Source organism: Macrobrachium nipponense, chromosome 7 (assembly GCF_015104395.2).
Source record: "Macrobrachium nipponense isolate FS-2020 chromosome 7, ASM1510439v2, whole genome shotgun sequence".
Taxonomy (NCBI): Eukaryota; Metazoa; Arthropoda; class Malacostraca; order Decapoda; family Palaemonidae; genus Macrobrachium; species Macrobrachium nipponense.
In genome coordinates this window covers 10,620,320-10,636,848 of record NC_061109.1, presented here as the reverse complement: position 1 = coordinate 10,636,848, position 16,529 = coordinate 10,620,320, and the positions used below count along the sequence as shown (strand labels likewise).

At 36.9% G+C, this 16,529-nt stretch overlaps 1 protein-coding gene across 5 annotated transcripts in view; it reads left to right on the top strand.

The window, feature by feature from the left end:
- LOC135216988 (uncharacterized) overlaps positions 1-16,529 on the top strand; it is a 358,855-nt gene that overhangs the window by 131,246 nt on the left and 211,080 nt on the right. For 4 of the 5 annotated variants that reach the window (XM_064252538.1, XM_064252539.1, XM_064252541.1 and 1 more), the window contains 4 exons: positions 584-766; positions 8,500-8,675; positions 13,733-13,880; positions 15,562-15,672. In XM_064252538.1, the coding sequence (XP_064108608.1) occupies positions 584-766; positions 8,500-8,675; positions 13,733-13,880; positions 15,562-15,672 (618 nt within the window). The remainder of the gene's footprint in view (positions 1-583; positions 767-8,499; positions 8,676-13,732; positions 13,881-15,561; positions 15,673-16,529) is intronic. The other variant, XM_064252540.1, reaches the window with a different exon arrangement.

The window sequence follows — 16,529 nt, the reverse complement described above, 5'->3', positions numbered from 1 at the left end:
TTCACCAGAGCTGCATACCATGACACATCTTAAGACTCTTGTAACCGTAGACGTAGGTTGGATGCATTTGTTGAGGAGAAGTGGAATGAAAAGCAGTTCTGAAGTCAGAACCGTAAGGTAGCAGTGTGCACTTCGAGTCACAACTTACGAAAGGAGGATTACTGTAGTGCAAATGAATGAAACAGTTGATTTTGACAAATGAATGTCACTGTCTCATATTAACTGATAAAGGCAGAAATGAGAAAAGTGGAAGCGAAATAGTGACATCGTTGAAATGAACTTTAGTTTCGAAACATCATGAAAGTAATTAGTATTGGAGAAAGTGCAGATGATGACGACGATGGTTAGTCAAATTGATATTATCTCAGTTTGGTTAAATCAGTGTTTTCGTTCAATTTACTCAAATATATCGTTATAGTTTAATGGTATAATCTTGATCAGTGATCGAAACAATGCTGAGTATTTTCCTGCCTAAACTAATATTGCTGTGTGGTTTTGAGTCTTGGCTGTTGAACTGACAGATACAGACAGAGAGTGGAGAGTTTGAGCAGCGATGATTCATTCATTCGACTTTCAATTTCAGGAAATGGGACAGAGCAGCGCGGAAGGCGGAGTGGCAGCAGCGGCGACGTCGGGGTGGTGGACAGCAATGTCCTCCGGAAGGTGGCCAGTCTTACCCTCGATCGGGCCATCATCGAAAAGAGGGTCACCAAGCCAAAGTTTGTGCCTGAGAAGTTAGACTTCAAGATATACGAGAAGTTTGAAGGTAAGAAGAAACTGACACTTTTCAGGTTTTAGTTGTTATTCAGATATCTGTTCTGGGCCAGAAATAGTTGATTAGTTAATGTACTGTCAATCTAAAACAGTAGTTCCCAACCCCCTTTTTTGGGAGGGGCGCCATGTCTCACCTAATCACCTCTAGAATCCTGATGCCCCCAGTGGTGATTTAAAATTCTTATATATTCACGTGTAGGAAGCATAAAATTCCATCAACTTGTTTAAAACATTCTCGAATTGCTCCGCTTAAAAATCAAAATACTGTACGCCTCCGTTGGGAACCTCTGACCTCAAATGACAGACTAGATTGCTAGCGAGCAGAACCTCCGCAAAGTCGTTGGTGAAGCTGTAGACTTTTGAGTAGCAGTGAAGCTTCGCATGACCTCCGTCGTTTTTAACATTTTTTCAGTTGAATTCCTTCCGTGGTGTTTAACCAGCTTTTCAAGATGCCTGGTTTATTGTAGACAAGATTTCTCCTTTCCATCTTGATGTCCAAGACAGAAAGAGTTGTTATAGAGAGCGGGCTGGAAGTAAATACAGTACAGAGAAGTAATATTTTTAATACATTGAAATAGGTGAGAGAGAGAGAGAGAGAGAGAGAGAGAGAGAGAGAGAGAGAGAGAGAGAGAGAGAGAGAGAGAGAGAGAGAGAGAGCAAAAGCTTATTGGCTTGAGATAAGAAATAAAAGTAGTGTATGTCTAGTGAATATGCAGATAGATAAATAGTGCAATTTCATATCCCAAGGCTAGTTTGGTGGTCTTTGAGGACGAAAGGGCGAAGATTCCGGAGTACATCTTTACTATCTGTACTAGAAGAGGCGAGAAGACACCAGTGAAATGGCATTGAGATTCTAATTAAGAGGATGTAATGTCAGTGAAGACACCAAAAGTTTCATTGAGGTGATTAAAAAAGAGATTATGAGGAAGCTTAACTGCCAGAGGAGGCTGGAAGAGATGGGAAGTGTCTAATCCCTAATTATTTGAGGAAACTTTGTACATGATTCCATCCTGTTAAGAAAGTTTTGGTCATCTCTTCTAGCTCAGACTTATGAGGCACAATGCAGTATTGGTATTTGGACTTTTCATCTGGGTTGCTGATGATGCTCATGTCAGGAGGTTTTTATATCTCTTGAGTTACTATCTAGGCTCTAGGGACATCAAGTAACTGACCCGTTTTTTTTTCCTTCTGTGTGTCTGTCTGCTAAGGTTTCAAGATTTTCAAATACTGAAATAATAGTATTCCTCCGTGGTTGGGTTAGATTCATTATTTTATTTGGAGAGTTCAAGAGTCAAGTTCAGTTATACAAAGAGGTGAAGTGTCATCAAAAAGAAATTTTATCTACGCCGGCCTTGTGAACTAATATGTGCGAGAAATACTCATATTTAGCATTTATGCTCCACAAATTAAGTTAATATACAGCGTGATGTCAAGCTGAGGTAGTTATTTTTCACCCCTGGGATCAGTTCGTTTCACAAAAGAATTGTTTCCATCCTTCATTAGTGTGGTTGTTTCTCCCGTGATCTATTAATTGTGTCGTTTGGCTTAGTCATTACCTTTCACTAGCATCATCTGATCAGTTTTGGGACTGCAGTTTGTTGCAAGTTCTAGGTTTGCCATTTTGTCTCATCCTTCTTTTGGTGTTTGTGGTGAAGTAAAAACTCTAGGGTCTTTAAGGAGGTTGTGTATAGGAGACGTGACGTCATCAACATCATGTCTTTTCTCCTACCTTATCAGAAGAACGTTGATCATTCAAGTTAATCTACACCTTATTTATAAGCAATGGTTCAATCGTCTGTTGTTGTAGGATGCACGAACAGGTGGGGAAAGGGAGGCCTAGTATCCTGGTATCGTATTCCCAGCGAAAAGACAAGGAAAAGAGAAATAAGTAGCTGGCAGCCATTACCTGTCCAACTCATGCAAGGCGTAAAAAGAATTAAGATGAAAGATAGCAATGGGACAGAGAACTAAGTAACCTGGCTCAAATGACTCAGGAGGTAAAAGGTAGAGCACTTAATCGGTAAATGAGTGGTATTATAACTAAGTTCGTAAGAATCATAACCTAGTCCCACCATGTTTACACTATCAATTTGAAACGTCTGCCAACCATTGCTGAGAGCATCTTGAGCAGTCTTCCGAAACGATGTCATCGAAAATATGTAAATCTGAATGTTTCAATACACAAATGCTTTTATGCTCTAATAGTTTGTGTAAGATTACATTATTTCATAAAGATCAACTTCCAATTGAAAGACAGGACGAATTAGATACGTATTGGTGAAAACTTATGTCCATGTATTGGTGGTGGCACGAAAAATCTTATTGGAGCGTCGCTTTCATCAATGTTTGGCAACTTGGCAGACGTTTCAAATTGGTAGTGTAGACTTGGTGGGACTAGGTTGTGGTTCTTATGAACTTAGTTATAATAACACTCATTTACAGAGTAAATGCTCTACCTTGTACCTTCTGAGAAATTTGTGCCAGGTTACAAAGTTCTCTGTCCCACTGCTCTCTTATTCTTTTTAAGCCTTCCATGAGTTGGACAGGTAATGGCTGCCAGGTATTTATTTCTCTTTTCCTTGTCTTTTTCGCTGGGAATACGATGCCAGGATACTAGGCCTCCCTTTCCCCACCTATTCATGTATCGTACAACAACACAGGACTGAACCATTGCTTATAAATAAGGCACAGATTAACTTGAACGATCAACGTCTTCTGATAAGGTAGAAGAGCGGAAATGGCTTTTTGCCCACCATCAGTGTTATTGTTTGGAAAAGATGTGTTGATGACGTCACATTGATGACTCTTATAAGCAAGAGAGAAACCTTACTGTGTCATTCCTTGTACAGCTACACGAAACACTTGACAGAGTTGAATTAGGTGAGAGCGTCGTCTGCCATCGTTCTCTTTTGCCCACCAGCATATTGCACATGCGCCAGATATGCTTCATTTGTTTCAAAAACATAATCTTCCACTGGGACCAACCATGGAGCATATATCACTGGAGTGGCGATCTCCCTGCCTTACGTGTGACCTCGAGCGGCCATATTGAAAGGTCTCGGTCTAGCTCATGGTACTATACTTTATTACTTTTATTATTTTTATAGCTACTATTATTTTTATGTTTACTATTATCATCATCTTATTATTGTTGCTGGTATTATTATTATTATTATTATTATTATTATTATTATTATTATTATTATTATTATTATTATTATTATTATTACTGGACCCAATTTCACAGAGAAAAAGTACCTTACAAAAACAGGTTGGCCTAAGCACTCCGACCATTGTGGTCAAGGCCTACGCATCTACTCTTGGATCTAAGCAGTGTCTAGCATAAATGGTTTCTGTAAATTACAGGACTTTCTTTGCATACAATAACTAAGTACTAACTAAACAGTAATGTACAATCACTAAACACTAACATTCACGACACTTCCACTCACTAAACACTCACAGTTACTATGCACTCACTAAAAACTTACACTTAACATTCACTCACACTCAATAACACTAAAAACTCACGGAATAATAAAAAATCACTAGGCACTCACTATATACCAAACGGTCACTAAACAGTCACTAAACACTCATAAAACACTAAGGGCTCACTATTATATACTCACTATACCTCAAACACTCGGTAAACATTCACTAAACACTTACTTAGTCCTTAACATTCATTAAACACTAAACAATCACTAAGCATTCACTAAGCACTGACTATACACTAAACATCCACTAATTACTCAATATACACCAAACACTCACTAAACATTCACTAAGCTTTCACTATACACTAAACACTCACTAAACCCAAAACACTCATTGAACACTTAATACTCACTAAATGCTAATGCACATTAAACCTCTAAACACTCATTAAACAGTGAATGACCAGTCACTCATCACTCACTAAATACAAAGTAAACACGTATACACTAAGCATTTATTGAATACTAACAATCACAAGACATTTACTAAACACTTGCTAAACATTCACTAAACACAAACATTCACTAAATCCTAAACACTCACGGGATGATTATGCACTAAACATTTGTTAAACACTAACATTCACAAAACATTTTCACTAAACTATAAACACTCACTAAACATGCACACTAAACATTTGTTTAACACTAGCATTCACAAAACATTTTCACTCTACTCTAAACACTCAATAAAAATTCACTGAATACTTACACTAAACATTCACTAAACACTTAACATTCACAAGGCATTCACTAAACACTACACTCGCTAAACATTCATTGATTACTTAAACTAAACATTCACAAAACATTCATTAAAACCCTGAAGACTAACTAAACATTCACTGAATACTTGCATGATAAAGATCCAATAACATTCACAAAACTCTAAACATTCAGTAAACACTCACTAAGCCCTAAAATAAACATTTTCTCATAAACATTCAATAAACACTTACTCACTAAACCTTAAAAATTTGCTAAACACTTACTCCTTAAACATTAACAATAAAAAAGAATCACAATTGCGGTAATCCCTGTTCAATTTGTGGGCTAGCAGACCTTTGAAAATGGCCGCAAGGCTTCGCAACGCCGCCCTGGTGGAAGACCACCGAACTGTGTAGTACTGGTTTAGAGATCGCAACTTCAGGTATATACCCTCTATGGGACCAACTCGCAAACATAGCCTTTGTGGAGTTTGATGAAACCTCATGGGCTATGATGATGATTCCCTTCAAGTAACAGGATGTCAGTAGTACCACAAAAATACCAGTTGCTTGATGGATCAAAGGTGGTTTAATGTAACCACCAGTAAAGATAAAAAGTTTGTGATGCAAAAATAATTGGCTATCTATTTTGCGGATTGAAAAAAAATCAGTTCATAGGCAAACGTGATATAAAGAAAGTGAAAGAGTTATTCTGTCACCTAAAGATAAATAAAGTGGGCTGAATATGAATGTAATACGAATAATGTGGCTTTCACAAAAGCTGTACTGATCATCATAAGGAAGCCAGGTCTTTTTAATAAAGTGGTCACACTTTTTTTCAACCAATTTAGTTCACAAGTAGGACATAATAGTCTGAGGAGTGAATCAAAGAGAACTCGCAGGGATACATGCTTGAAAGTAAAGTGGCAGCAATAAGAATTCCAAAGATATGTTTCCATAAAAGCACACCTAAAAGTCAATATCTTACACAGTTCTGTGAAAAATTTCACACAAAGCATCTTTTAGATGAAAGTAATTACTGCTTCCTGTAAAAAAATGCTTTATTGAATTTCTCAGATAAGAACAGAACTTGGATACAACGTATGTGAGAGGAGAATGCTGATTGTTTGCTAATGTTGATGCAAACATTACTTGCACCAGGCATGCAAGCACCTCAGCGGCGTGGTTGGTATGGTATTAGCGTCCCACCTCGGTGGTCGCTGGTTCGATTCTCGGCCATTCCATTGAGGAGTGAGAGATGTTTATTTCTGGTGATAGAAGTCACGTCAAGCCGTTGGTCCCGTTGCTGAATAACCACTGGTTCCATGCAACGTAAAAACACCATACGAACGAACCAGGCATGCCATTACAGCACCGATAATATCATGTTCATATTTCAAAGCCTCACAGTTTAAATTATTTTGTTTAAAGTTTGCACTCTGTTATACTTATAAAATATCGATATCATAAAATATTTTAAAATCATAATATATATGATTAAACTGGTTGGTTACAAAAATACACACTGTACTGCAATACATTAGGGATACTGTTAACGTTAGGAAATGGATAAAGAGAATGCAAAAGGTGACCCAAGTGGCAAAGACAAATACTGGACATTTTTTCTTATATTAAATACATGGTGTTTTTTGTTCCTTATTTTAAGTAAAAATGACAGAAATTGGCGACTTTCCAGTATACTTATTTTTTCACTCTCCTTTAGATTTATGTCAAACCTACCTGCTTCAGGTACAATTTTGCCCTTACTCTTACAAAGGAAGCCCTTCCCATTCGTAAGGTTGGCCTCCATGCACGATAAATCACTAATATTTGGTTTTTTCCTTCTACTACTTTTGAAAATCAAGTTGTTATCATTCAGTTCCAGGATTTGATCACTCTGATTTCATTATTTTGTCATCTAGGAAGAAAAGAAGAGTGTCACAGTTTAATACAAGTTAGCAGTTTGTCTTCAGATGTTCTCTCCCTGCTTGATGTGAAAACAACGTATATCCATCAGCGTTGGGATCTTGTCAAATAAAGAGAATCCTAGCTTTTCAGTCGATATGTGGATGACTAAATTCTGGTTAATCACTTCAAGGTTCTGTGGGCAAGAATTTCACGGAAAGGAAAGAATTTCTTCATTGGCACTGTTCGTGCCATAAAGAAAGATGAGCATCCTACTCTCACCATCTCTTAACAGTTTGAAGTGGAGTAACCCTTAGGCCAGGTCTGTCCACACTATATCATTTACGTACTTGGTTTGGCGTTTCAATTACCCATCATGGTAGCCGCACCGACAATATTAAATGTTATAAATTTTGAAGGATTATCTGACCATCAAAATTCTAAGAACATGCAACTTAAACCTTGAGCTTTGGACTGCCAGAGAAAATCACAGTAACCATAGAGTAGTAAATTGAACCAGGAGTAAGTGGACAAGACATTTAATGTGACCTTGTCTCTCTCTGGCCAAGCGTTCAGTTTTGTTAGCACCGAGTCTTTCCCAGGATAAGAAAATGTTCAGTTTTGTTAAGGCTGAGTCTTTCCCGGGATAAGAAAATGTTCAGTTTTGTTAAGGCTGAGTCTTTCCCGGGATAAGAAAATGCAGGAAAACAAGATAAGATGCCTCTGAAAATGTTCGTGTGTGATGTTTCCTTTAACCGATATATTTGGGGCAAAATATCAAGTATGTATTATCAATAACAGTTTGGGATTTCATATTTTATTTTAAAAATACTATGTAGGGTAAAGTAAAACAAGTACAAGTCAGTTAATTTTATCAGTACTCTACGTGATCATGGGTGAACTTATGAAGAAATAGGTGCTACATGTGAGGAGATGATCTTAGACCTTACAAATAAGCACAGGACTGAGCAGTGAGCAGGCTGATCTAGGTTACTCAGTAGCTACCAGGCAACTGGTAGAAGCTTTAGCCATAATCATAGTTGGATATGCATAGGTCGGTGGCACAGTACGTAATAACACAGAAGGCATTGAAATTACACAGAACTGGATTCATAAAGAAATCATTGATTTTAGCTCAAAGATGGGATTTCTGCGCACTTATAATGAAAGTCGTAAATTGTGCAAGGAGGTTATACCCTGTGCCTCCCCCCATTCCAAATTATCTTTGGAGAAGTGTAGTTTGTTGACATTTTATGCACTTAAATACTAGAGTAATGATACTTAATGTTAAAAAATAATATATATTTCTATGTAAAAATATAAAACAAAGACTTTAGAACACCTGAACGGTGTTCCTCATCAGTGTAACATTAAAACGTTACACTGATGAGGAACACCGTTCAGGTGTTCTAAAGTCTTTGTTTTATATTTTTACACAGAAGTATACCGAAGTATATTTTTATATATAATTGTGGATATTTTTTAACAATTTGTTTTCACGAAACTGTGAATTGCTTAACAACGATACTAATATTATGTAAATTTGTTGATAATATGTACTGTATTACATATTTAAATAATGACCTAATTTAAATGTTTTACATCTTCCACAGGTCAAATGCTGATAAACTGGTTTGTTAGTGCCTTCAGTGAAGGGCATTACCTTAGACATGTTATTACAAATCAAGATCTAAAAATTTTGGCCACACAATTTTGCACGTATCTTTTAGCAGCTGGTGTCTTACGTCAAATAGAAGATGTCAGTGCACCTTTAGAATTACTCTTCAGGGTGAGTATTCATGTGATCTACTATGTATATTTTTCATCTTGGAGAAAAAGACCATAAACTTTAAAATTGTGAGGAAATCACTCAGTATATAACTTTTGTTATATAAGGATGTTTGCTTATGATTATGATGATATATAATTTTTGTCACTTCAGAAGGTGTTATGTGGTCATGTGATTTCATTTTTTATAAGTAAGATATAGTTCTTAGCAGTAATTTTTTTTTTTTCAGTTTATCAAATACTGTACTTAAGTTGTTATCCACAGTGAAACCTCATTTTAATATGTTTTTCCTTGTACAATTCTAACAAGTTTAAGACTTAATAATGATTGTTTTAAAAAAAGCTTTTGTATTTGTTGTTTACTAGCAACATGTCTTGCTAATGCAATGATGTTTAATTTTTTATTAATTTCATTTATCTGGTTTGCATTAAAATTGTATTAGATATGCTCCAATGTATTTATCAAAGCTCTCTAAGTTAGGTCTGTCATATATTTTTATGACCTTCCCAGACAGAGACCTGGCCACTCCCAGGCAGTAGTAACCATGGTCTTAGATGACATCTCATCTGTTGACTGTCCTCGTAGGGACATAGCTCAATGTCGTAGTTGCTTTCACCTGATTGATGTCTCAGTCTGAGGACTCTGATTCACAAGTCTGCTGTCTCTACTTCAGAACCTTTTCTCTAGCGTGACAGTAGAGTCACATCATTGCAGTTGTGGTGAAGTTTGCTCCTCTGAGGGGGGTGGTTCATAAAGTCCAGACTTTTTCAGATGAGGGGGAAGAGCATTGCAACTCTGTAGCAGCCATAACTGCTTCACTGTAATATGTCTTGAGTATTGTTGTGCTTTGCATAGCATCCAGCCTTATTCAAACCTTATCCATTTTTTTTATTCTATTTTCTGAGTCATTACCAGTGTAGATTGACAGCATGGCCATGGTTTGAAGCTCTCACTCAGCTGCCAAATGACCATCCCATCCCTGTACACTCATAGATAGTCCTACTCACTCAGCTGCTCATTACTCTGTCCCTATATAGTAACTTCATCCATATCATACCTATGTTTTCTTGGTTTAGGTGTTTTCTACTTGCACGCTTAATGCCTTTTTTGCCTGTTACCAGCTGACGTGAACTTGTGTTTAATCCATTAGAAGACTTGCTTGTCATCAGATGCTGGATTGTATGTGATGCTTCTTGGGTAGTTGATAAATGGGGCTATTTCTGCCTGAAAGGACTCTTCCTTATTTTGGCTGCTCCCCTTCCAGGACTCTTCCTTATTTTGGCTGCTCCCCTTCCAGGACTCTTCCTTATTTTGGCTACTCCCCTTCCAGGACTCTTCCTTATTTTGGCTGTTCCCCTTTCAGGACTCTTCCTTATTTTGGCTGCTCCCCTTCCAGGACTCTTCCTTATTTTGGCTGTTCCCCTTTCAGGACTCTTCCTTATTTTGGCTGCTCCCCTTCCAGGACTCTTCCTTATTTTGGCTGCTCCCCTTCCAGTTACTGCTTGGACAACAGCTCATGCCACAACATGGATGGATGCCTAACATCTCAGGACTGTCATTCCAAACAAAGGCACATCTGTACCTGCACCTATTCGGAGTAGTTCCATCCTTGCTTCTTGAAGGGTCTGTTGGGTACTTGTGCTCTTTTTCCAACTTAGTCTTTAGTCGGAATGCAACCACGGTAATTATTAATATTACAGTATATGAGGACCAGGGTTTGGGATGCTAACCTTGACCTTCCCACCTTTATATGAAACCCCAGCACTTCCAGAGAGGACTCTTATCACTGGAATTTGTAATTATAGTTATGGTTAAGATGCCTAAGGGGAGGGGTTGTTTTTCTCATCAAAGAACAACTCTGGTTTAGCAGAATATACTGAAGTTCCTTTTTTACCATCATAGATGTAGCAGCCCTGTCTTCCAAGACTGAGGCCTTGGCTACCAAAGTCAAAAGCAACCCGTCCAAGCATATGCCCATGTCCTTTATCATTCTTGAGTCTCGTCACCTAAGTGAACCTTCTTGTCATATTATAATGAGCAAGTTTTGGACTTGGTTATTTTGCTTTGATATGGCCTGATTGTATCACTTGGTATCATTATCTGCATCTAGTCTCTCTTGGAATGATTGTCTGTTTCTTTACAAGATGTCTTTTTGGACATAATTAATGATGATGGTTTTGGGAGGAGTCAACCTGATTCATCAACAGTGCATTTCTTACTATATTTCACTGTCAGCACCCAGCATGATCCCCTGACGGTCATTTCTGTGGTCTTAACACCAGAGATAAAGGAGTCCTTCTTTTGGAAATAATTCTTATCCTCAACATTTATCAAGTTGATCTCAGTCTACAGATGCATTTTCAGCCTCAAGTGGGAAGGTAGATGGCCAGTGCTTGGGTTCCCTTGTTACTACTCAAGAGGTGGTGCGATCTATATTTGCCCCTTTACAGTTTCTCCTTTAGTAGAGACTTGTTTCCAATTCAGGACAGAAGACCAGTAACCAAACTGGATCCAGGAGTCATAGAAGCTGTTGATTCAGCCATCAATAACCCTGTTAAAAGACAACCCCTTCAAACCTTGCCATCGTTGGTGAACTTTGGAGAGTGAAGCAGTATCCCTCAGAGATTCCAGGTTTGTGATTGTAAGGTTGTTCAGTATCCTTGAGAAAAACATTCAAGAAAGCAACTTATGAATGTGGTCGTTAACAATTAAATAGTTATTTCCCCTACTTACATACCAAGTGACCACTGGGATTACCGGCATTGTCAACAGTGACTTGCTTTTGGACCAGGCCAGCACTCATGGAACAACTTCATGTCAACTGAGTCAATTTTTTAAGAGAGAGGCAGAAGGATTCATGGGACTGGTTCTTGTTGGCTGACATTCTTGGCAAAAGTCAGTTAATTTCCTCTAATTTGCTCAAGTATGCACTAAGGAAGTTTTGTGCTTCAAAGGAATTCAGAATTATGAAGCCTGCATCTCTCCTGATCATGTCACATGGTTTTGAGGGCAGTTCCTGGTGTCTCCTGCTTGTTTCTTTTCTAAATGACCCAGAAGTTCTTCATCTAAATGCTGAAAGGTTTTCCTCCAAAGTGGGATGTAGTAGTAGTGTTGCAGCATTTAGCATCCACCAGATCCGGCAAAACTGATCCAGTGATTGAGGAAGAACATTATTGTTCAAGGCAGTGCCAACATTCACCTTTTTAGTTGCCGTCTTGTGATTAGACATCAAAACTGATTCAGTGAGGCTAACATGATGCATGAAAAATCTTACACACCAGAGGCAGTCATTGAAAGACTTGCTTCCGACTACACAAAGATGCAAACCATTGGAGCTATCATCCCTTACTTGTCCTTCTCACCATCAGGGGATAGGAACCTTGTTCTGCCAGGTTCTCTTATAGAGGACTAATTACTTGGAGGTAATGCCTCTATACAGCATTTTTCTCGGTGGTAAAGGATTAAGGAACTCTCCAGTCATATAAATCAATTTGAGAAGTTAATTTACTTGATACTGACACTGATATGATCACTAATGAAGCAAAGCAGCTTGCAGATGTGAGTCTCAAGTTTTATGCTGTTGTGCCTGAAATTATGACAGATACTCAGCTTTGTGCTTGAACATACATGGAGTCACAATGGGCCATGTTATCTGATGAAGAAGAGACTGAACTCTTCAGTCTCATATGTGTTCATTATTCATGGCTTTGCTAAGAGACATTGTCTGCAGAGATTTTAGACTACTTGCCCCATGTTGAAGGAAATTGGTTTGATTTTCTAATTATGTCTTGCCTAGTACTAGCTCCATGCTTTTTGCTCGATAGATTTTTTTTATACATTTCACAAACCTATAAGGTATTAGAGACTTGATTCTAGTCTCTTTACAGTCCCCAAGTACTCTTTTGGACTTGCAAACTAGCAAAACACTCTGGGACCTACAGCATCTTAGTGAAGCACTTGAATAATTATCGAGATTGTAATGTAAGGACTGTGGCATGTTTTTAAAACAAATTTTTTTCCAAACACTCATATAATGAGTGCTGATCCAACCTCATGGATCTCTGGTTAGTATAGTTTCTACAATGAAAGGGGATGTTAGTTCATATATACCTGAAGACCCAGAGGGTTTGCATGGTGATATTACCACCACCTATCTTGCTTGAAGACAAGACTGGTGATCTTGAGAGCATGTTAACTGCAAAATTAGATATAAACCTCAATATGATTGAGGGGTTTTTATGTACAGTAAACCTTTAGTGTATTAAAAATAGTCTGTCATCTTTCCAACCTCCAAACTCCATGCATGCATTTCATACAGTTAATTAAGATAGTGTCAATTGTAAAGTATGAAGGTGACCAAAATATCCAAAACCATCTTAACCTTTGTAACTACATTTTTACACATCGAAGCTATGGCTACATTTCTCACTCTTCCAGCTTGCCTTCCTCCATGCCTACATGCCATCTGGAGAGCAATTTTGTTTTTCTTTCAAATGCAACAGATACCTCCTACTTTCTTTTTTTTTTTAAATTAAGTTTTCCCAACTTTTGTCATTTAAGGACATTCATATTCTTGTCTTCATTTTATCCTGCCACCAGTTTGGGTGTGCCTGCACTGTGATTTACTTCACTGACTTTCAGATACATTAAGTGAATTAACCATTTCCATCTTTCTATCATTCTTTCTAATATTGATATCTAAAATGCTGTATGCGGTTATTGATTCCTATAATTTAATTCCATTTTTTTGAACTGCAGTACTTTATTACCAGTCTGCAGTGAATCATTCATAAATATTATGCAAACTTCTAACAATATTCACCTTAATGCTACTTCCATTAGCTCACTCTTATACTCTGCTTTGCAATAAGACATTTTTCAATAATTGATTTCTATCTATTAGTCAAAGTAAATAGCCAGTCTATTGAATGAACATTGTGCTGTTCATAAGGTTTATTGTGTTTAGTAAAGAGCATATTTTTTTACAATCATTACAAGTCTTGTCTAGGAGTGAAGTTTGAATGAGAAGTTAATATTTCAACATTTTATTCCCTCAGCCTGATTTGATGTACTTCTGGTCCCACACTGAGGCTTCTCCAGCACAGATTTTAACTCCAGGGAAGATTTCTCCCTCGGCATGGCCTCCACCAAATTTTGCAGAACTGCTTTCATCTGCTCGCCCAGGTGCAAAATATACAGAAGCTGGTAAGTTGTCTTCTTACTCTTGTTATATAAGTATGCATTAATATATTTAAATTTTCCATGAAAGTTTATAATTCTGCAGTTTAGGTAATTTGAAAACAAATTTGTATGTGCTGTTGTATATAGAGTAGTCAGTATGGATGAGGCATTGAACATGACTTCTGTCGTCTCAGTCTGTATGTATATATACAATAGATGTGTTTGTGTGTATGTTCCAACATAACAGAAACTCATTGAGCAATTTCAACCAAACTTGGTATACATATGACTTAGTATTGAAAAGAATACTGTGGGGTTAAGACATCACTCGTACCAAAGGGGGTGGAGGTGGGAGGGGCTTCCCTGAAACAGGGCTGGTTCTGCCTGTAGACTTAGTAACTAAATAAAATGTATGAATTTATCATACCTCATTTTGATATATATATGACTTACTATCTGGAAAAGAATACTGATTTGGGAGGGTGGTAAGAAATCACTGACAGCCAAAGGGAGCGGAGTGGGAAGGTGGTGACGTAAAAAATAACAGGAAACAACAGATATTAGTGTCTAATCTACAGTTTTTGGTATCGCTGAAATTAATAATAATACTCCCAATACCCTTTAAGTTCAATTGCAACCCCGATAGGAAAAGGGGGGTTGGGGGTTGAGAATGTGTGAAATATAAAATGTCAAAAATGCTTGGCATAGTAATTGAAGTAACTATCTTAACAAGAAAGAGAGAGAGAGAGAGAGAGAGAGTGGAGGTGGTGTTAGGGAGGAGAGGGAAATAGAGAGTGAGGTGGTTGTTAGGGAGGAGAAAGAGGGAAATAGTGTGTGTGTGAGTAGAGGGGGTGCTAGGGACGAGAAAGGTAAAATTTATCAGTTGTCATTCAGTTTTCCTTGGCGGTGCTGGGTTGTTCAGCTAGTAACTTCTATCAACTATTGGAGGGCTGAACTAGTTAGGTAGTAGATAGGGCTATGAAAGTACATATTTTAAGTGTCCTAAAGGTATTAAATTGTTGTATTCAGGTAAGTTACAGAATAAGCATTGTATTAGTCCACTGTTGCTTGCAAGAACATTCACAAGATTTCCTAGTGATAAGATTGACACACATATTTCCATAAATATTCCATATATAAATAGTCCATAATATATATAATATATATATATATATATATATATTATTATATATCTATATATATATATATATATATATATATATAATATATACATGTGTATACATACATATACGTATGTCTTACATTATAAATATGTATATAATTAATCAAGAAACAATAATATTTAAAAAAATCTTTGTGCTGTCAATGCATTGTTGCTTCATTAGACATAGTGTAGTCCATTTGTATTGAGTTGATATCAGTTTCTATGCAGCATTTATTAGGTTTCACATTCAAAAATATAATGGTGAAAAGTGTTAGAAAGAAAAACATTTGGTAAGTATGTATTACTTTAAATACACAGTATTTTGCTTGAGTACTTGACTGTGAATCTTGTTAAATAACTTAAGCCTTGATTTGACAGTGGTTTTCATAGTAGTGTGGCTTAAAAATACAGTGATTGGGTACAAAACTGTATTTAAGATAACTTTTACAAGTCTTTAATGGCAATACTAATCTTAAGTCAAGCTTTTAATCTGTTCATTTTGATTAATGCTATACTCTTTTATGGTTAATCATTGTGTAGATACAGAACAAACCTCTTTGGAGGATACAACAGATGATAACCTCCTTCATGAACCTAGTGAGGTTATCAAGACAGATCAGCAGAAAATAGAAAACGGGGAGGGAGAAGGAGGTAACCTGTTCAATGTGCATGGCTGTTGTTTGTGTTATTCTAAGCACAGCTCCAAAATGTCTGTTTGCTTTATATCCTTTTAGCCAGAGTGCCTATTGAATAACTGCGGTTGTTATAGGGAAGCATTTGACTCTGGAAAGTACAGTGTTGATAGTTAATGTCTTCAATGAACATAAATTGTGTTAAGTCAAAATTAGGCTTGCAAGTTATAATCTTTGTGAAAATAAGATATATAAAGGGAACTTAAATAATTTGTGATGAATGGGTAGTAAATGCACGTGAAAGCCAACATATTTTTTTGTTGTTTAGTATATCTCACAAATTGATCTTTGTCCTTCTACAAACCTCAAGTATTCTTACACTGTACATAATTTGAGAATATTTAGTAACCTTGTTCTAATGTGAATCATACTACGTACTGTAATGTCCTTTTTTATGGTAAATGCATAAAATGAGTGAGTGTTCATATTGTAAATGTTATTACTGTACTATCCGACTCAAATGTAATTAGAGAATTTTTTCCTGATGTGTATAAAATATTTTTCAAATTTAAATTCAGTTTTCCTCCTGCCACTAGACATTGCATTCCAATTTTTCTTGAGGTCATAGATTCTTTACTTTGCACCAGAGCTTTTCATCTTTTGAATACTTTAGTTGCATCCCTTATACTTTGTGTGGAGGCCAATAAATGTTTTTGTGTGCATAGTAAGTCGTTTGGAAGCATGAAGTAAGCACAGTTGTGGATTCATGTTTTCATATAAGTAATTTACCAAGTGATTACACAGCTGTAGTTTCTAAGTCGCTCGAAAGCCTTTTATTTAAAAAAATCACGGTAGCACTGTGACAGTTTTGTGTAG